Consider the following 22986-nt stretch of genomic DNA (forward strand, 5'->3'; position numbering starts at 1 on the left):
AACAGATTTCTAAACAGCAGAGTTAAAAGATTTATCAAATACACCCTTCAAGTGTCTGGCAACATCAGCTGCAAAACAGAGTTTGCACTGCAGAAAGAACAGAGGCAAATTTGACTTTACTATGTCCAACCAACCCTGAAAATAAAAGTCCTTGTAGCCAACCACATCTGCATGGTCATCAGCAATCCCATAACAAGACTAAAAAAGAAAAGTTTGCTAAAATAAAATGGCTATTATTTCTTTAAACACATCATTAGAATTTTAGTTGAAGCCATAGTATACAGCAAATCATAGCTGCATTGCCTCAGTCCAGGATTAGTCCCCTATTACTTCATACTTGGCTTCTCATTTGGTTTGTGTAAGTCCATTAGGGATCAGAGTTAAGTTCTGACATATGCAAGGTAGAAAGCTGCCTACAGTTGTTGATTGCCAGTTTTGCCTATGATGGGATACTGGGATTAGACTATTCAAGCAACAAGTGCAGGTGAGAGAGCCAAGCCTTTATTTTTACCAATACTGTGTGTGAAGCAGGGTGTGGGCAGCACTAGCAATAAGGTCCATGGGTCCTGTCTTCTACCACCCTCTCAGCCAGCAACAGTAAGCCTTCTCTGCAAACTCAGTGACACTGGATAGTATATCAAAGCTGCTCTGAGTGAAGCACACTGTTGGAGAATGAAGCCAGATGAAGGGAGAGCAGAACTCCTGCTACTTTACACTGCTCCCTCAAAGTCTCCCACAGATCACTGAAAACTCCCACAGAACTTCTTAGCAACCTCTCTGTCTCCTCCACTTATCCCTTCAAGTCCCCCTTTCCAACAAAATCATTTAAATGATGAATATTTAATTCAAATCTCCTCCCACAGATAAATGGTGATGAAGTTCATTTTTGTTTAAATTAGTAAGACGCGTCAAGCCAGTGTTATAACAGGAGTTTTTGCCATTCCCTGATCACATCTAGCCTCCAAGTGACATGTCTAACTACCAGGCATTGGACCACAATCTCAGCAATGTTAACATGGATGCCCCAAGAAAAAAAGATGGTAATTTCATCTAGTTTGAGTATATAATGCAGCCTCTAGGCAGGTATGAAGTATCAAAGGCCTTGAATACTCACAAAGCTAATACATCATTATCATTTTTGAATCATAACTTGATATGAGAGACTTCTTATTTAACTGGAGAGGTATTAACAGCATTGTTGTTGATGTAAAAGATTATATAGGAAAAAAAAGGTTATAGGGGAGAAAATGTTACCTTCACTGTCTTTGAATTTCTTGATAGCCACAATTTCATGTGTCTCCTGTAAAACAAAAAGCAAAGAAAGTGAAATGAACAATATACGGGGAATTTTTTTTTCTCTCCCTGAGCATCACAGAAAATAAAACATCCATACAAACTTCACAATACAAAAGTAAATGAACTAAAAACTTGGTAAATGTCTCAGTGCTCAGGCCAGACACAATACAAAAGCAAGTGCACGTGTGCAAGCACACGTTCTAGCATGAGGCCAAGACTTACAATGAGACTTGTAATTTTGGATCACAAAACCTTTTGGGTTCCAAAGTTCAAACACCCAAAAAGAACGTGATTTTTAGGAAGGTAAATTCTTTGTGACTCCTAAAAAAAGGAAACAAAGTAAAGGAGCAGATCTCTTAAGAGTAGCATATCCAAAACCAACATCCAGAATCACTTATCAGTTTGGAAGTGTTAATCTACGTTTACTATACGGTAACAGGTGATAACTTTCTAGCACCTTCCCACTTTTGTGTTCCTCTCCTGTTCTCACCAAAACTAATTATCATAGGTCACCTTTTTTGTTATGTTAAACCAAGACACATCTTTCTTCTTTTGTTGTGTGGGCCAGAAGCAGGGACCACTACAGGTCTGCTCATATGATGATGGGACACCTAAATTTTGTTAATATGATGGTGAAAGAGCCTTCAGGTCACAAAGCAAGAGGGTGTCAGTAAGTAGGCAGTAGGCTAGCTGAGTTATTTGAAGGGCTCGATCTACCATGTACATCTTTTTCTAAACTTCACAGTTTTCAAAAAATAAAGATATCGCAATATTAACAGGCATAGAGAAGCTGGACTGGAAGGCAGCAATAAAAAAGTTTAGCCCCTCCAGCACGTCTGAAGACGTATGTGTAACCAATTATTTTTTATATATATGAATTTTAAATATAAATATATTGAATATAAGAAACCCTTCGATCATCACTCACAATATCTATCATAAAACTGGAAAGAGTTATGTTGTCTATTGATTTAAATGACTAACTATATGTGCCCCACATTGAAGAAGGTTAATTTAACAGACGTAGCGCATGTGAAAGCCATTTTTGCTATTAGTTCTTAGCACTTAAATTGCTTTTCTGCTACCAAAACCTACCTTTCACATACATTGGCCTTATTTGAAGGCTGATACATTATATAAATTCTGCTGAGATCCTACACATGTCCAAGAATTACCTTCTGCTCAACAAATTTACAGAATGGGAAAGAAAAGGATGTCAAAACTGAGGACATAATACTCATTTCAGGTTAGGAGTGATTCTGAAAAGCTTATCTATAGCTTTCACGTCAAATACAGTACCTATACGTACTTGTTTCAGGAAGCTTTCAAACTGAATGGTCCAAACTGAGTTAAAGACTGTTTTACTAATTATATTATTTGTGGGTCACAATATTGTTATTGTTATCAACTGCATCTACAGTTACATACTAACAGTTAATGTTAAGAGGGTGAGTGTTTTCAGCTCATTTGACTTCTGCTACCTAACTTAGGTGCTTTGTCTAATTAAGCCTCTGAAGGGCTATTCTGAAACAGTACTGAAATTGCTCTCTAAAGGCTCTGCTGACTGTAATATGCCTGGATTTAGACAAGTGTGCATACACCTCTTTGCAGATGAACTAAATATACCCATTAACATACTATTCCTATTTCATACAAAAGAAAATAAGAACTTGTAGATGCTTCAGCAACCACTACACAACTGTATTTTTCTCAAAGTAATGTCTGAGTGTGTTGGAAGAAATGTAGTAGGAGTTAGAATCTGTTGCCTAATACAGAGAACAGTTCTGCACCATTCAAAAAATCTAGTGTGTGTGTCATCTCTGGCTTCTGTGCCATATGCTGATGACCCCCTGATGTATAGAGTGAATGTGACTATTCTGGGAATTAAACTTAAGAAGTACTTGGGTCAAATCTTGCAAAGACTTACGTAAGATATGCTATCAAAAGTCCCATAGGATCCTGACTATTCACAATATTTAAAGCACATGCGTGGGTCTATGAAGAACAGGAAAATAAAGACTTTATGGAAAGTCTTTACAGTCACATATGGAAAAAACGTTATCCAAACAGCTCAGAATACTAAGACAGTTAAGACATTTTTATTTGAAAAGCTTTATCACTTACACTACTTTATAAAGCTAATTAAAGGTGCCATAATGAAGTAATGAAGAATTTGTATATAATATACTCTTTTTGTTTTGTATTATCTGTAAAATGAATATCCTATCTTTTAAAAAAGCAAAGAATAGTACCTGCAAATAACTTGAAAAAATAAGACAGTAACAAAACGAAACTAGGCAATAGGTGCTTTGAGAAGCTACATTAGCAACATCTCTTTTCTCCTTAACAGAGACTTCCTTGCCTATGTTTCTTGGAGCATCCCATCCTATCTGAATGACTTTTTTCAAGGAATCAGCTATCTGTCACGCAATAAAGCATAAAGCCACAGCTATAAATGGGTACAACCACACTTAAGATTACTATGCATATATTTTACACACAATGCATCCGCTAGTCAAAATATTCTGTAACTTTCCTAAAATGTGAAACACCTTAAAGACAGCAGGGTTTGAGAGAGCTCTATCAAGCAGAACAGGAAACTGAAGCTCAGTACCCCTTTCCTATAACTTCATTGAGTGTTCTAAACCAACTAAGTATTTCACATGAGGTGACATAAATATTAGTAGCTCATCAATCATATTTTAAACCAGTTTCCAAAAGAAAAACGCACCTAGAATGCCCTGTTTGTATGTCTCTCCATTTGCTCTCACCACTAATAATTTTGAACTAGATGTCCAGCTTCAACTAACTTTTAGAGAAATACAAGTTTCAAAAAGAGAAAGTTTCAGAAATGTTGTCAGCTAGATATAGAATAACCTTCCTTGAAAGTAAAGCAGTCAGAACTCAATTTCTCGTGCATGTTAAGATATTGCAGACAAGCATCAGATGCAGATGGTGCAACCAGCTAACACAGCTTTGTATCAGCCATCTTATATATTGGCATTTAAACAAACTCAGAGAGAGGGAGGGTACTGTCATCAGGAAGGCATGTTGGCAAACATGGAATACATCTTGTACAGGACCATTTTAAAGACAGAATCACAGAACAGTTGAGGTTGGAAGGCCCTTCTGCAGATCATCATATCCAACCTCCAGCTCAAACAGGGTCACCTATAGCACGTTGCCCAGGACCTTGTCCAGACAGCTTTTGAGTATCTCCAGGGATGGAGACTGCCCTCTCTGGACAAGTCCTCCAGTTTTGGGGGTTTTGTGTTTTTTTTGTTTTTTTTTTCCCTTCTTCTTCTTCTAGAAGGCATTTCCTGTGTTTCAGTTTGTGTCCACTGCCTCTTGTCCTGTCACTGGGCACACTGAGAAGAGACTGGCTCTGTCTTCCTTACACTCTCTCTTTAGATAAATATATACACGTTGATCAGATCCCTCTGAGCCTTTTCTTCTCCAGTCTGAATACTCCCAGCTCTCTCAGTCTCTCCTCCTATGACAGATGCTCCAGGCCCTTCATCATCTTTGTGGTGCTTTGTTGGACTTGCTCCAGTAGGTCTGTACCTCTCATACACTCTCCTACAACCCAAATCTGCACCGAACACTCCTGATGCAGCCTCACCAGGGCTGAGCAGAGGGGAAGGATCTCCTCTCTCAAGCGGCTGGTACACGTAGTAACCAGATCAGAAAATAGATGAAACAGCTGTCAATAATACAGGCAGATGAATGCCCAGCTTGAGATTTTCAAACAGGTATTGGCATGCACTAGGCACAAAGCAAACAAGATACCAAATTCCTAAGCCATCCAAAGACTAATGCAGATATGAAGGGATGTGAACTTAGAGCAATTAGGGAATCTGACATTGCAATTCAGGTTCCTATGGAGTTTTAGGTGCCTAAGGGCTCTTTATAGGTCAAATTTAGACTCAGGCACTTAAATTTTACTTAACAACCTTTGGGAGACCTCAGCCTTCCTGATCTGATTTCAGTGCCTCAAAAACAAACCAAACTGCAGTTTTCTAAAATAGAAATGTAATTCTCTAAAACATTTTTTTTTTAATTTTGAAATGTTTTATTCAAGATTGTACACTAAAATGTGAACAGGAACTGCAGCTAAAACAATGTTCAGTTTGACTGCAGATGCCCTGCCTAGACAATAGCTCAGTATCCAACACCTATCATGGAAAATTCTCATATTCAATCAATATACAGGCTAGGTAGATACAACTGCCACTGGCTGAGTCAATGTTTGAGACTTAAATGAACTTCAAGGAAAGAAAATTAAAACTCAACTAATCTTAGGTATTCTGTGCTCTTTTTTGTAGAATAGGCAATATCCTTTGCCTATTGATCTCTACTAATAGCTTATAGTATAAAATGTGAAAATAGAGTTCACTTAGCCATAGTTTTGCCTACTCAGCTACATTTATTATTAAGTACCAAAATTTCCTGCTCTATTAAAAAATTCTGGCATCAATACTTCACTTTAGATTCAGAAGCAATGAAAAACTTAGAAAGACAAATTGCAAATTTGCAGTTGCACTACTCAAATACCTCTTAGCATCAGTGATGCCTTTGCTCATTAAGCACATATATATGTATAATAAATACATTATAAAACTTCTATACACATCAAAGATAATTCTGGCATAAAGCACTAGCACACAAAAAGATTCTTTAAAAAGAAAAAAAAAAGATTATGTCCTTCAGAAAATTACGCCATTTGGCTACAATTCTATTGCCTCATAATACATGCTTCAATGGGAACTGGCTTCATACCAGGTATTTTAATTTAGATTACTACAAGTCAAAAGACAAGGAAATCGTACCAAAATATGCAACAGAAGAATCTGAGGGAGCTAACAGTAAAGTCTCATTAGCAGAACCACTCACAAAGTATGTTTAAAAGATAAGAATTGTAATATCTCCCAGTAAGTTTTGATCTTCTGCAAGCATACATATGGATTTAATTTCCTGAGGCTCAACAAGGGCAAGTGCAGAGTCCTGCACCTAGGAAAAAATAACGCCATGCACCAGTACAGGCTGAAGGCTGACCTGCTGGAGAGCAGCTCTGCAGAGAAGGAGCAGCACTCTGGGAGTGCTGGTGGATGACAAGTTGACCATGAGCCAGCAATGTGGCAGAGAAGGCCAACGGTCTCCTGGGGTGCATTAGGAAGAGTGTCGCTAGCAGGTCGAGGGAGGTGATCCTGCCCCTCTACTCAGCCCTGCTGAGGTCTCATCTCCAGTACTGCCTCCAGTGCTGGGCTCCCCAGTACAAGAGAGACATGGAGCTACTGCAGAGAGTCCAGCAGAGGGCTATGAAGATGATCAGAGGGCTGAAGCATCTGCCCTATGAGGAACGGCTGCGAGAGCTGGGCCTGTTTAGCCTGGGGAAGAGGAGACTGAGGGGGGATCTTATTAATGTCTGTAAGTACCTGAAGGGAAGATGTCAAGGGGATGGGGCTAAACTCTTTTCAGTTGACCCATGCAAAAGGACAAGAGGCAATGGGCACAAACTGAACCATAGGAAGTTCTGCCTCAATATGAGGAGGAATTTCTCTACTGTGGGAGTGCCGGAGCACTGGCACAGGCTGCCCAGAGAGGCTGTGGAGTCTCCTTCTCTGGAGATACTCAAAACCCGCCTGGATGCAATTCTATCTAACATGCTCTAGGTGATCCTTCTTGAGCAGGAAGTTTGGACTAGATGATCTCCAGATGTCTAACCTTAGCGATTCTATGATTCTATGTTTTCAGATACTCCAAGTAGTAAAAACCGATAGTTCTTAAGGATCAATAATAACTTTTTCAAGTATGGATTTTTAAAGCAACTGAAAGCAGAGAGTATTTATAAAATCTAATATGCATAGAGATAGTGATAGTCAACACTGCACAAGTAACAGAGAAGCAGCATATTACTGCAGTTACTAAGTGCTGCTCCAACAACATCCAGTACATTACATCAAGCTTTTATGCCAATACATCAAGTTATGTATTAAGGTAGGATATGGTATATTCTGTGGTTCATTTATGTTTTTCAGTGTGTACAAGTATGAGACTATAAGGCCTAAAGATAAATGAGCATTAACCTCTGCTAGAAAAGGTTATATCATAATCATATTCTCTGTTCATAAATACATATTTCATGAAAATAATCAATAAACCAGAAAAAACATGATCTAATCCTCACTGAATCAGAATTATATACATACAATTTAGTTTGCCATACTATAGACATAAATATCAATAGAATTCAGCCAAGTGTATCCTACAGCTAATGTCTTTTCTGAATAAAGCAGTACAGTTTTACTTTGAACTGCATAAACATGATTATGTTCTTTAAATGTTTATAATGGACCTTGCAGTAATCTCAATCCCAGTAAATATCATAGAACATCAAATAACCATCTTAGAGGCAGCAGAACACCACTGCAACACAAAACCATTACAAGACGGTAACAGATTAACTTTTAAAGAGTTGCTTATTATGAAACTTAAAAAAAAATTTCAAAAATTATTCTCAAAATGAGATAGCATAAATAGTAGCATTTTAATAATTGATCAATGTATCACAAATGCGACATTTTACATTACAATAAATTTTACATTCAAGTCAAGCTACCTTGCACATGCAAGTTCTTAGAGGTAAGTGGTATCATTAACTAGATATAAATTAGGTCTTTAAGACATCTTCCAGATACTGTCCTGATACAATTTGCATTCTGGCCTAACACACTTGTACCTTTGGACAACACTACCAGATCAGAATACAGCCTCCTGTTTTCTCAAGACTCTTCTAATATTAGGTGCTGGCAATTTCACAGTATTATTTTGAAATCTAGTGAAATACCTTAGAATAGTCTCTGTAAATTAGAGAGATGTGCAAAATGAGGCATTCAATTTCCATTTTAAAGAGTGAGATCGGAAGTCTAAGTCATAGTGCTGCATATTCTTGTACACCCAAAATACTTTGGGAATTTCCATCAAGAGGCATTTCTCTGTATTTTACATTTCTCTACTGAAAAAAATGTGGTTTTCATCTATCCCTCTCTATCCTCCCTCCCCTTCCCCCAAAAACCAAAATCAAAAAAAAAAAAAAAAAAAAAAAAAAAAAAAAACCTGCACCTTGGTTTATTATGATATACGACCCTTAGCCATAGGAGAACTTTTAGGAAATTACTTTCTTCTTATCTAAGAAGTTCTTAGTTATTCATTTCAGGAAAAAATATCTCCTCTGGTAAACAATGACAGGGCAGTATCTCTGAACTTTCATAATGCTTTTACCTACTAGAAAATTTGATTAGTATTTCTCCAATGTATACACGTTAGAGTTTATGTAAAAGCAAGTACCTAGAATGAATCACCACAAGCCCATTTTCCATATCACTGAAGCCAAATGTTATTCACTAACCAGCTAAGTGCAAGAAAAGACTCTTAAGGAACAAAGATTCAGGCAATTACACGCCTACTTTAAAGAAGATGGCCACACTGGCTCCTAAACAAGGACAACGGAATGCGGACTAGAGAAAGCTTAAACCAGTCTGGACCCACCCCAAAACTTTAGAGTGGCAGCTATAAAAGCTCAGCTGCCCCACCGAGGGAGGAACAGGAACAAAGACTAAAACCTCTAGCTACCACCTTGGCAGAAAAGGACCAGCAAGCATGAGGAAGCACAATGAAGGAAAGAGACTTTTTTAAATGCAAGCAGATTAAACATAATTTCTTTTCTATTTATCTGTCTTCGACAACATTTGTAATTGTGTTGTCTTTTTGAAAGTTATAAATGTTTTCTTAATTTCCTATTTTATTTATCTGATCAAATGCAATGTCAAATGCAATTTAAGGGACTTATATAAACAATAAGGCATTTCCTCACCCAAGGGGCAGATGAATCTGTAAGCCTCAATCCTGGGAAACCTAATTAAGTGGTGTAGCTGTGGTACAGTATCCAAAGGCTCACAGAGTGGGGTTCCCCTTTCAACTATCCCAAGCCGCAGTAGAGAGCTGAAAGGGCCAACCTCAAGAAAGTCCAAAGGCTCTTCCCCTGACTACTGGTCAGAGACTCTCCAGAATGCAGTAACTTCACACAGTCACAGACTGTGGTCTGGGTGGTTAGGAAGACATCTCCGCAGATCTGTCTAGTCCAAGCAGGGTCAGCCAGAGTACATTGCTCAAGACTATGTCCAGTCTTGAATACCTCCATCCTTGGAGATATTTTGAATACCCTTGGAGAAGCTCAAAACCCAAAGGGACAAGACACTGACCAACCTGCCCTAGCTGACTCTGCTTTGAGGCAGAGACATGCCTAAGGAGGCTTGCGTGGACCCTGAGAGGAGCACATTATAATTTAGGAATTATATTCTTCTGAATCCGTGATCTCCCAATTTTATTTTTTTTTTCCTTTACTTTATTCTCACTTCCTTTAGGACTTAAAATCGAATTAAAGTATCCCAAAGTGATAAAGTAACAAAGACTAATGTTAGCCTTGTAGGTTAGTCCTTCCAGCTTTTGTTTAAGATTAGTGGAGGTGCAGAGTGTGATTAAGAGCATGGCTGTCAGCTGGTGGAGGAATTTATTTCTCTCTGGAGGCCAGAGGAAGCCTAAGGAAGCTCATCTCTCCAGAATAAAGTTAGCTTTGTACATATTCACCCTGTATCCTGTTTTACATTATGCCAAAATACTCTAAATACTGGCTTTTCATAAACATGGGGAATGAGCAATTTCTTTAATCTCGGGTTATAATGTTAGGATTTAATCTTAAAAGAGTCCAACTATGCTTAAGTATTACTCTGAAAAAACACTGGAAGAAAGTGAACTCATTCAGTATTTGCTGTTAGCTACTGGACTGGTGACAATAGTTAGCAATGAAACTTTCATTCCTCTGACTGTTTTTTCATATTTATTTACATTTTTCTTCAAGCACGAAAGTATGTATGTATTCCCAAAGATTTTGTACAGCAGCATAATCAAAAGGATCTGGAATAAAAAGCAACTTTTGAATACTTTAAATGCAACTATTCTGACTCTTCACAGTAAACTAGCATTACCAGAGCAAATGTTTATAATCTGGCCTTCATTTCATCCTATTGAAGCAATACTGTACCACTAATCTCTATCATTTTACAAGCTGACAGTATTATTTAGGCTAAACCATAGATGTAAAATGGAACACAAATTCAGTAAATAGCTGGGTTTCCTGATACTGAAAAGTCAGTACTAGCTATTTCAGTTTCAGATTCTGATCATCTTCCAGTTCTACTGGATTTTTTGCCTATTATGTCTGCAAATTGTGAAATAGATCAGGAAAGGGAAGTAAAGCTTTTTATATACAGCAAAATAGCACATTGGAAAGATATCAATATTAATTATTTGCAGCAGATCCTTGAAACTTCAAATACAGTGATTGCAAAGTGGAAAAAGCAGGAAGCCATAACAACCCCTCTCTGTGCCCCACTAGACCTGTAAATTTCTAATAGCAACTAGCTACCCTCACTGCTTTGCAAAAATACTGATTTTATTAGTGTGAGGAGGTTTATTCAATTCTCCAATGGTCTGAAAACTGCTAGTAGTAATCTCATTTCCTTTTACAAAGCAACTATGACATCTAGCACTAATAATGATCAGGCAGAAGCAAAGAATTTTAACACTCTGGTACTTTTTTACCTGCTTCCATCAGACATAGCTAGGTCTCCATGTAAATACACAGTTTGTTTCAGTTTTATTTACTGGTCAAAACATTATCCAATGCTTTTTAATCATAGCATAAAAATAAAACAAGTAATAGTGAGGAGTAACACATCTTGTTAATGCAGTGATGAATGATTTAAAGAACACCTAGCTTTCTAAATGCAGAGACAGAACTTCTGTGAACACAGAAAAAAGAAATAGGTGCTTTGCCCGAATGTGGTTAATTCACTCTGACCTCTGTAGCACAGACAAAAGGCTACTATTAGATCTATCTGTACTTAGTATAATTTTTTATGTCTGACTTCTGTATTTTTAAGCTATACAATCTGTCCTTCCTTTATGGCTTCCTTTAAAATGTTCCTGACTCCATTAATGCTGAGACGAGACAAGTGTGTATAATTGCACTGTATTTTCTTCGTTCTTACTATTATTACTGCTTTAATGCTTCTTTCCTTGGGCATCTGATAATTCAAGGGTAGGTAGGACTTACTGAAAAATACTTTGTTTTGTTTTTTGAAACATGCCTCATACCAAAGTTTTACTTGGTATTTTGGTGTTATTATTCCAACTTTTGGCATCAAAATAGTTTGTGTGGTTTGCTAAACTTCTGAAAATTGTCAAAGTTCTCAAGTTTTGATTCTGAAATCCTTATTTTCATAACTGCTATAATCTATCTATTTCCTTCTGCCAATTAATTTTATCTAGTAATTTCTTTCATATTTTACAATGTTTTGCCAGGCCTTGCTAATACTAGTCTTACCAACGTTCTGAAGGGGTCTGTTTCTTTTTTTTGTTTGTTTGTTTTTTGTTTTTGTTTTTTTTTTTTTGTTTTAAAATAAACAGTATCTGTAAATCAAGGAGTATTATGAACCAAGGACAGACTCATCAAGCAAGTTTCTTAGGCTGAAACTCTTCAGGTGGAACTCAGTTTCAAATTAAGAAAGCTAAGTTCAGGTATCTACCTGTGAACTAGGTGTCTGAGCTTCTATTACAATCAGCAGAGCTATGGAGCTCTAGGCTGATCAGTCACTAAAGACATGACTCAGTAGCCTAAACATACGGATCTAGTACCATTTAAGACTCCCTACAGTATCTATGATGTTCACGTGGTGTTGGCAGAAAAAAAACAAGATATAAAAAGATGTAAACTTTCTAGAGTAGAAGCTAGAGGTACAGCATTATATCTCATAACACCTCCGAAAGGAGGCAGTGCTCCTCTGGCACTCCTCCAGGAGTTCAGGCAACTAAACTGCACTTTCCTTTCCCAGTGCAGCATGAACTGAATTACTCCATACTCCTTGACTAGATTTCCATCGACTAGAGTGGGAATTTAGACACTTACAAAAGTGCACGCATATACAGCTAAATTTGTATCTTGATCATGTGATCTTTCCAGGTCTAAAAATCACGAGAGCATGTGCAATGAAATTCAAGTCAATGCAAATATTCAGCTTGAGCATGTATGAAAAATGGATGGAAATCTCTATGGTCAGCAACAGGACAAGAGGCAACGGACACAAACTGAAACACAGGAAGTTCCATCTGAACATGAGGAAAACCTTCTTTACAGTGAGGACAACAGAGCACTGGAGCAGGTTGACCAGAGAGGTTGTAGAGTCCCCTTTCTTGGAGATATTCAAAACCCACCTGGACACAATCCTGTGCAATACGCTCTAGGTGACCCTGCTTGAGTGGGGGGGGGGGGGGGGGTTGGACTAGACGATCTCCAGAGGTTCCTTCCAACCTCAACCGTTCTATGATTCCGTAAAATCATACCTGGACTTTCTAGTCATGGGTAAAAAATCAGTTAAGAGCAGACTTTTTATTTTAATTTAAAAAATTGTTCCTTTCTCTCTTCATCACAGAACACCCCATATCTCCACAACCTTTAAAGTTAACTGAAAGCAGCCTTACTGCAAGGATTTTGGCCAGTTCACTCAGCATTCTTGGATACAACCTATGTGGTTTCATGGACTTGTATGGGTCAAGTTCCCTCAGGTAATCTCTTACCTAATCTCTTCCCACTGCTGGTGATTCATCTCTTCCTTGAACCCTTTCACTAAGCACAGAAGTCTGGAAGACACTGCCAGTGAAGACTGAGGGAAAGAAGGCAATGAGCTCCTCAGCCCTATCTACGTCTGTTGTCAACCTGTACCATTCAGCAACAGCCCACCCACCCACCCTCCAAAAAAAAATTTCAGTTGAAATCCATTTCCCCCATTTTGTGCGTGCAAAAAGTATAATACTGTCTTGTCTGTGAAATTTATTAGACAAAACATGTCAATAAATGCAATTAAAAGCTTAGGTAATCTGGTATCAGCCCGTTGATACGTTTTGCTATGAAACGTTTGTCAATCTTTGCCTTCAAAGTTTAGCATTCAGTGTCCTCTTGCACACATGGTAGCTCCTTTCTCCTCAAGCAGCAGTAAGGCTCAGTCATTTCTTTCTCTTCTATCACATCTTCAATATATTTTTTTTTATTCCTCTCTATTCCAGAGTCAAAGGAAGATAAATTTGAACAGGAAATGTCACCTGTATTTTCTAGCCTCGGTTCTCTACTTCTCCCACTAGACAACTGTATTATGGGCAGAAAATAAATACCAAAAACCAACCAAACAAAAAGATTTTGTTTGTAGCAATCACAAAAAGATGCATTTTTCCTCTCTGGGTTTTTTGCCTTCCCCTACCCCTAAATCAGGGGACAATTTTTGTGATAAAACCACTCTCCTACCATAGCAAATGTTGGCAATGTTATAATGGGCAAAGCTCTATAGGTGCATGCTGGTACTACTTTCTTGTCCTCAATTTTTAAATTATAGCATTATAATACAGCAGGATTATTTTTCCCTGACATTTCAGTGATAACTCCCCCTCACTTCTGACTCTCTCTGCCAGCCTGATGGATGCTCTACATATTGAATCCTAAATCAATGCTCCTTCCTATTTCCCTTTCAATTCAGCTAACTTTTTTAAAGCTTTTTCAGTCAATACATTGAAATGGGTTTCAGGGAACATCTTCACTTCTTTTCAAACTCCTGCATTCAAGTTTATCCAGAAAGAAAGGTTTTTCTTTTCTAGGTTTATACAGTCAGCAAGTTTCTTGGCCAATAAGAGAGAAATGTTTCTCTCTTAACTACCATTTTGCTCTACCAAGCATTTAAAACTGCATTCTTTTTAAGGCTGTCTCTTCTTTATAGAATAGTACTAAACATTAAAATCGAAATCAAACCTATTAAAAAAAGAATAGTAGACAAAATTCATACCTTGAACACATATTGGTTTTTACTGATCACTGTTGCAGAGCTGTCAGAGGCAAGCCTGACTCTAAATAACGTGTATGGTAACTTATTAGCTTGAGAAACAGAGCTCCTATAAAGAAAAAAGATTCTGCACCCAAGGAAGACTAGACTTTTGCTGCTACTAAGGAATGAAGAAGAAACTGCAAGTATCCAGAAGTCTTCATAAAACAGCATTTCTATCTCTGTACTACAGTTGAAGTTTCAGCTTTGGAGCTAATTTGAGAGAATTTGTGGACTTAATGCAGGCAGTTTCTGCAATGCCCAAAGACTCATGACTACATCAGTATTTTCTTCTCCTTTCACCTCAAAAAAGAGAGAGAGGAAAAAAAAATCTAAACATCACAAGTTCCAGGAAATAGTAATAGAAAAAGCTGTTCTAATAAAACTTACCTCTACTAATAAGACTGCCTAACATACCCCAAGTTTACATCACACGTGTACAAACACACACATACAGAATGGTTGAGGTTGGAAGGGACCTCTGGAGATCATCTAGTTCAACCTCCCTGCTCAAGCAGGGTCACCTAGAGCATGTTAACACACACAACACAGGAAAAGAGAAAACATGCAGCATTTATGTTCTTAGAAAAGGGGAAAGAAATACAACATCTTGGTCTCACCAAGCTTATTGTTCCAAAGACTGGATGATCAGAATGAAGAGCTGAGGGCCAAGGGAATATAGTGACTAAAGAGACTAGGAAGAGAAAACTCAATAGTGCAGACTGGAAACAGACTAGAGTATCAAACTGGGAAAAGGAACCAGGATTTAGAAGCTAGTATTAAAAACAGCAGAATAAGTAAGCAAAATCTGTGCCCAGTGCTTTCCAAAATCTTACTGGAACCTAATTTTACTGAAAGCAGAGGAATGATAAGAATTCAGATATAGCTGCAAGCCCACTGAAGATGCATGGGAGTCTCATTCCACACAACTCTGGTATGCACAGAAAATGAAGGCAACGGGTTACTAGATACACCATTTCAAATAGTAGAAGCTGACAGCTGTGTGACAACTGCGTGGGTATCCATATGGTATTGTATGATGAATTTTATTTTTTGAGAAAGCTACAGGCAAGAAAATGGTAAGTTTATCACAGTGTATAAGTAAGAAGGGGAAAAGGTAACATTCTTTTATTAGAACAACTGATACAGGCAAAAGAAATAGCTCTTCAGGTCCACACTAGAAACAGCAATCTCCAAAGCTAAATATAAACTGAGAATAAGTATTGTGCGTTTAAAGGGACTCATAGCGCTACAGGAGACCTTAAACATTTCCTAACTTAAGGTAGGGTCCATTTCATTTAGCTTCAGCCAACTGAGTGTTAAATATCCCATGTGCATTGCCACGACTTCCTACACAGCTAGTAAAAAGCAGGAGAGAGAGAGAGAGATCTTTAAGTTACAATTTAGGAATAAAATGATGAACACTGGTAATGCTGGATATATTACCTCCTCTGTATCCGTATGCCTTGAGTAGCATTGTTAAATCAGCTAATGCCATCATAGTCTATTGGAATGTATTTATAATACACAAGCTAGAAATACAAATAAAAGATTCCCAACTGTTCTACTGAAGTAAGAAAGTCTACATTGCCAATATAGGAGTACAGCGTCAGTTCTCACATCCCACAAAGCAATCTGGCAGAGCTAGCAGCAAGACAGAGCTTCTGAAGCTTGCTCCTCTCCGTGAACATGCCGCTGCACTGGCACTGCAGGTTTTAAGAAACAGGCTGGCAGGGCACTACTGACACATTTTACTGTATTCCTAGCACAATGAAACAACTTTTTTTTTTTTTTAAAAAAAAAAACCCACTTCATCTGTTTTCATGCAGCTAAGAAAATATATATTTAGTTATTATGTTACTTTTTCCTATTCTATTGCTCTCTACAAACATTTTTACAGGTTGAACATCTTGACACTAATGATAAATCTGCCAGCTGGTGAAAACAAGGAAGGTAGTAAAAGCAGATAGCAAAAAATACATAGCATTTCAAATAGGAGAGCTGCTCCAAGTAGTAACCAGGCAGTTGAAAATTGGCTTGACTCAGCCAGAGGGAGTTTTAACCTATTTTGTGATAAAGTCACACAGATTTGTGCTAACTTCTCAGACTCTTTGGATGACAGTACCTAGCACTTGTAAGCTTGTCCAGTATTACTTAGATTTTTGGGATACTCTGCATTCCCATTGATAATCTATATTCTTTTTTGAGGGGAAAAGTCTACTGCAGAGAAAATGAGTCTGTTATTCAGAGAAAGTGAGTCTATTCTTGATCTGGCTGAACTTTTAACTTCTGCTCTACTCCTGATGCCATCTTTCCCTACCTATCTGTCACCTTCCTGCATGCCCCTCTCTAAGCGTTAACTTACTGACAAGACACCCTTCCAAATCCCTGCTAAGATTGAAAGTAGAATGCAATTTTTATGAAAGCAAACACTGGCTTTGCTTGCATCTCATTTACCTTGTGCATGTTTCCCTTGGGCCTAGACAAACAAAGAACATATTAAAGTAGGTCCCCCTATATTCTACGTAAAAAAAAAAAAAAAAAAAAAAAAAAAAAAAAAAAAAAAAAAAAAGACAAGCCTTGTAATTTCTTTAGAAAAGGTAATGTGATAGTTTATCTTCAAGAACCAAGTACTAAAATCTGATCACTTTCCCTAACAATGAGCTAAACAATCTTCCTTCCGTTTTTCTAGAAGACTAAAACGCTCACAACAAGGTAAGCCAATCAGTCTACAAAATAATCTCAAACTCATAATAAGTTAGTGTCTATTATAGATACCATTCCTCAAAGTGCCAATTATTTAGACCCTTTTCTTGCTGACAATGAGCAAAAACCCTCAAACAAGGTTACATAATGATCACATAACTAACTACAGAAGATGGCATATTTTCACTACACTCCTAGTCACAGAATTACAGAGTGGTTGAGGTTGGAAGGGACCTCCAGAGATCATCTAGTCCAACCCTCCTGCTCAAGAAGGGTCACCTAGAGCATGTTAGACAGAATTGCATCCAGGTGGGTTTTGAATATCTCCAGAGAAGGAGACTCCACAACCTCTCTGGGTAACCTGTGCCAGTGCTCTGTCACTCTCACAGTGAAGAAATTCCCCCTCACGGTCAGGCAGAAATTCCTGTGGTTCAATTTCTGCCCATTGCCTCTCGTCCTGTCACATGGGACAACTGAGAAAAGTTTGTCCCTGTCCCCTTGACACCCTCCCCTCAAGTACTTGTACACATTCATCAGATCCCCCCTCAGTCTTCTCTTCCCCAGGCTAAACAGGCCCAGCTCTCGCAGCCGTTCCTCACAGGGCAGGTGCTCCAGCCCTCTGATCACCTTCATAGCCCTACACTGGACTCTCTGCAGTAGCTCCATGTCTCTCTTGTACTGGGGAGCCCAGCACTGGAGGCAGTACTGGAGATGAGGCCTCAGCAGGGCTGAGTAGAGGGGCAGGATCATCTCCCTCAACCTGCTGGCAACACTCATCCTAATGCAGGTCAGCCCTCAGCTTGTACTGGTGCCTGGGGTTATTTTTCCCTAGGTACAGGACTCTGCACTTGCCCTTGTTGAACCTCACGAGGTTCCTCTCCGCCCAAGTCTCCAGCCTGTCCAGGTCTCTCTGTATGGCAGCACAGCCCTCAGGTGTGTCAGCCACTCCTCCCAGCTTGTTATCCTCAGCAAACTTGCTGAGGAGGCACTCTGTCCCCTCATCCGGGTCATTGATGAAAAAGTTGAACAGGATGGGACCTGGTACTGAGCCCTGGGGTCGCCACTAGCCATAGGCCTCCAACTGGACTCCACACCACTGATGACGACCCTCTGAGCTCTGCCTTTCAGCCAGTTCTCAATCCACCTCACTGTCCACTCGCCTAGCCCACACTTCCTGAGCTTCTCTAGAAGGATGTTATGGGAGAGAGTGTCAAAAGCCTTGCTGAAGTCAAGGTACACAATGTCCACTGCTATCCCCTCATCTACCCAGCCAGTCAGTCCATCATAGAAAGTTATCAGATGGGTGAAGCAGGATTTCCCCTTGATGAATCCATGCTGACTACTCCTGATCACCTTCTTTTCCTCCATGTGTCTGGAGATGACATCCAGAAGGAGCTGTTCCATCCCCTTTGCAGGGATGGAGGTGAGGCTGGCTGGCCTATAGTTGCCTGTGTCCTTCTTGCCCTTCTTGAAGACTGGAGTGACATTGACTTTCTTCCAGTCCTCAGGCACCTCTCCAGTTCTCCAGGACCTTTCAAAGATGATGGAGAGTGGCCTGGCAACAACATCCACCAGCTCCGTGCATCCCATCTGGGCCCATGGATTTGTGGATGTCAAGTTTGCCAAGATCTCTAATCCTATCCTCCTCAACCAAAGGAAAGTCTTCCTTTCTCCAGACCTTCTCCCTTGCTTCCAGGCCCTGGGGGTCTCGAGGACTGCCCTTAGCAGTGTAGACTGAAGCAAAGAAGGCAGTCAGTAATTCTGTCTTCTTTGTAGCCTTCATCACCAGGGCCCCTGCCCCATTCAGCAGCAGGCCCACATTTTCCCCAGTCTTCCTCTTGCTACTGATGTATTTGAAGAATCCCCTCCTGTTGTCCTCAACATCCCTTGCCAGACTCAATTCCTAACGGCCCTTAGCCTTCCTCATTGCATCTCCACATACTCTGACAGCATTTTTAAAATCCTCCCAAGTAGCCTGTCCCCTCTTTCACATTCTACTTCCTTTCTTCTTCTGTTGGAGTTTTGCCAGGAGCTCCTTGCTCACCTGCTCCCTTTGCTGGACTTCTTACTCATAGGGATGCATGGCTCTTGAGCTTGGAGGAAGTTGATGCCAGTCATTAGCTGGTAGGAGAGAACAGTCTTCAAGTACTTCCAAGCACTGGAAAGCCACACCTTTAGCTAAAGGATAGTGCCTAGCTTTCACAAAGAGACATAAGTATACATTTAATGCCTATTAAGATTCAAGTGGATAAATGCAGTTATGGAATGGGACCACAATTCTCTAGTTCAAGTAACTCAGCTTTTTGATATCAGTAAGTCACTAAGGTACTGCTCACTAGTCTCTTCTGTTCAGTAACTTTGCAGAGTTATCTTTGAACTCTCAGGCAAGAGTTAGGTAAATAGTTCCACCTAGACAAAATTAAAATGACACTATTCTTGAAGTAATAACCTATAGAAGATAACAAAGAAGAGGTTCTATCAATAAATAGTATCTTCTCTTTTTTTCTAGAGTTGGTTGAATAACCATCTTATCCTAAAGAATATAGACAGTAACTGCTGCTGCTTGACAATTTTGCTTCCTTTCACTAAAAGTCAATAAACCTCAGCACTTCCATCTACATTTCTGATACACTAAAAAAAAAAATTAGCCTGTTGAGCTCTAAATGGGCTGCACCAGCATGTTAGTGAATGAAGTAAGTTTTCTCTGATCAGTATTCATAAAACTGTAAGTATCTCCACTCAGAGCTTTCCATTTTCTTTTCCTAGTACAATTGAAGGTACTAAGATCAATAAAGCTTTTAATAACATGCAAAAAAAGGCCCCATTAGAAGTAGCCAGTTTCCTTATGTAAAGCTTCCAGAAGCATATTTCAAATAAGAGCCTTGCGTAAGACTCAAAGATTTAATTGAGAGGTTGTCAGGGAAGGGGAAAAAAAAAAGGTTTTATGAATTTAAAAAGTATGTTACATATTGATGTCTTAGAGCTATATATTTCTCCAAATTTGAAGACAGTGTAACATTCATCTAAATGGATATGCAAAAAAGGCAATGGTTGGAAAAACTTGTGGATTCTTTGTGGAATAAAGGTTTTGAATCTTTTATTCCATAATATGCCAATCAATTACTTTTCAATATTTAAAAACAATACTGTTATGCTAGATTTGATTGGGAGAAAAACAAACATTTAAGAATACTGCAAAAGCTAAAGCTCTTAAAGAAAGCTTGGAGCTTCATTCTTAATTTGTCTAAACTAAATGCTAATATTAAAGGAAAAGCTTCTTTGGATAAATTTTACTTTCTATTCTTTGTAAACTAGTACCTGGCATTCTGCTGGCAGGAAACAAAACAATAATTCCAATTGTAGTTTGTTGACTATTGCTCAACCATACTAAATCTGAGCTAGTTTCATTATACCACATTTCAGATGCAGAAGATTAATCTGCCCTGGGTTTTTTGTTTATACTACGGTATAAGCTCTGAGTACGAGCAATATAGAAGAATATTAACCAGTGAATCCATTAATTACTCCAGGTCCCACTAAAACTCTCTCTGAAACCCCCTTACACAGGTTTCATTCAGTGTGAATAGTTAGCTATGCCATTTCCTCAAAGAGAAAAGGAGGCCTTGCAGGATATGTTTATGTTAATCATTAACCTACACTAGGCCTAGCTGGGGGGGGGGGAGGGAACTGGGAATCCAAGCACAAAACTACCTAACTGTTCCCTTACCTTTGTATTTCCACAGGTTTCTTTTATGTTAGGATAAGTTACAATTCATATAACTTAATTTCTACCTAGATATTTTCAGGAAAGCTTAAAGGCATGCTCCTCCATTTAGTTTTGGGACCTGCTATCTGTAAAAACAGAGCCATCAAAGAATTTAAGTAATTTAAAATTAAATGTACATCTTCATTTTGATTTTTTTTAATATAGTTCAGAATGGTAAAAGCATTTGTCTTTCACCATACAAATATGTTTAAGAAAAAAAGCACAACAGATGTTAGCAGTGAGAGTAATTCTCCATAAAGTTCCTGAAACATAATTTTATGATGAAGAGACTAGTGGCACCCGAGGAAATAAAATCAAAAGATTTCATTTGTATAGATTTTTTATTCATATTTTGGTTAAACACTAGCACATGCTTGCTGAATACTTCGATAAAATAACAAAAATCATTGTAATCTGTTTCACATTGAGACAGAAGTGTTCACTTCTGCTCATACTGATGAGAGCAGAAAGAATCAGCGTAAGTGGATGTGCTCAAACTAGTGCATTTAAAAATTGCTAAGGGTCAACAGAAAAAAAGTGCTCACCTCAGATACTCAAATTGACCAGAAGAAACCATTCGCTTTAATTAAACAAATGTGTGTGTGTGTGTACACTCATGCATGTGTGCATGCCTGTGAACATGTATGCACAGGAACCAGAAGGGATGTTAGGCAAGCAAAAGAATCTTCAGCAATATAAATGAGAAACTATTGATTTACTGACATCTATGAGAAATAGGATGTGAGAAATACCATAGACAGGCTGGTCCCCCTTGATTTTCTGCTCTGATACCGACTTCATCCAAAATAATCTGTTTCATATTCCCCGTTTTATGTGATCTGGGGAAGGGGGATGAAGGTAGAGGGGGAGTTATAAATCTCAAAATTTCTAAATAGCAATGCAGTCAGTTTTTTTTTTTTCTCTGCTAACCCTTGGGATAGATTTTGTTTGGCCCCTCTTAAGCCTTGTTAAAAGTCACTAGAGAACTTTGTGCTGATTCTCGTAACCAGCACATGTTATTTCTTTTCATTGTACGTAGAAAAAAACGTACTGTTAGCTAGTAATGCATTTCTTCTTACGCAGACTTTTGCTCTCTAGTTTTGACTCCTCACTACAGCAACATTTATAGCAACAGAAGCACGAAAGACTTTCAAAATTAGAGCAGGTTCAGAACCTAGGCAGCAATCCCACCGCATATACTATGCTGTATACGTTTCTTGACACCATTCTTCACTGACTGGTGCCTCAAGGAGGGGGATAAAAAGCAGGCTTCACTCGCATGAATTTTTTCACACAAACAGTCACAGGAAATTTGATCTTGTAGAAAAAGTAGCTAGCCTGGTTTACCCTGCAGATGGCATTGCCTGTAACATATTTCTGTGCATAAACATGGCATTACTCCATCTCTGTTTGAAATGTTAATTGAATTCAAAAACATAGCTTGCCTCCTGGTCAAGATGTATGCTGTCAAGAGGTAGGTGTATAACCAGCCAAATTCTTTTCTGATCCTATAGAATTTAAATCTTTCCAAATCTCAGTACATGACTACACATATAAATGACACCTATCCCTGTTATATCTGAACACTTCACTATTTTTTAAAAATATGTTTCTTTACAGCCAAAAGGAAAATTGATTATGATGGGAAACTTGCTCAACCAAGATTAAATCTAAGAAAAAACACTTCACACTAATTTTTAGTACACTGGAATTCATAGTATCTTCTATTCTTGGAATTATATGCAACAATGTTCTTCATAACCATACATGGGAGAAATTTCTTCCTAGCAATGGATTTAAATCTGAACACCTTCAAATAAAAGACTTGTTTGTGGACTGAAAGATTAGGGAGATACAGCAGCATCCAAACTAAGCTTTTACCCCTCAAAGCATTTTACAGTTACTAATACTTAGTTGCATAATAAACTATACTAAGAATTGCACAATACCATACTAAGAATTGAAAATAAAACAACAAAAAAACTTTTCAGAGAACATACCCATCTGTGCACATCATTTTTGCTGCAGAGACAGGTAACACAGAGCAGGATAGGAACGAACAGGATATGGGGTGCAGTGAGAGAGCATGTACATATGCAAGGGCACACAAACATCAGAAGCAGCAGCACAACAAGGTTTAAAGAATAAACTGTATTAATAACTGCTCCCAGGATGCTGCTGCCACAGTAAGACTGAAAAACCTGCGATGCCAAGCCTGCGCTCTCAGGTGGCCAC

The 22986-nt window shown here is 38.5% G+C and overlaps 1 protein-coding gene across 4 annotated transcripts in view; it reads right to left on the bottom strand.

The window, feature by feature from the left end:
• Positions 1-22986, bottom strand: part of CDKL5 (cyclin dependent kinase like 5) — a 113548-nt gene that overhangs the window by 52271 nt on the left and 38291 nt on the right. For all 4 annotated transcript variants that reach the window (XR_009958224.1, XM_062574258.1, XM_062574268.1 and 1 more), the window contains exon 4: positions 1255-1300. Coding sequence is in view for 3 of the 4 variants with exons in the window: in XM_062574258.1 (XP_062430242.1) it covers positions 1255-1300 (46 nt within the window). In the remaining variant the exon portion in view is untranslated. The remainder of the gene's footprint in view (positions 1-1254; positions 1301-22986) is intronic.

The sequence above is a fragment of the Rhea pennata genome, chromosome 1, assembly GCF_028389875.1.
Source record: "Rhea pennata isolate bPtePen1 chromosome 1, bPtePen1.pri, whole genome shotgun sequence".
In the NCBI taxonomy this organism is placed as follows: Eukaryota; Metazoa; Chordata; class Aves; order Rheiformes; family Rheidae; genus Rhea; species Rhea pennata.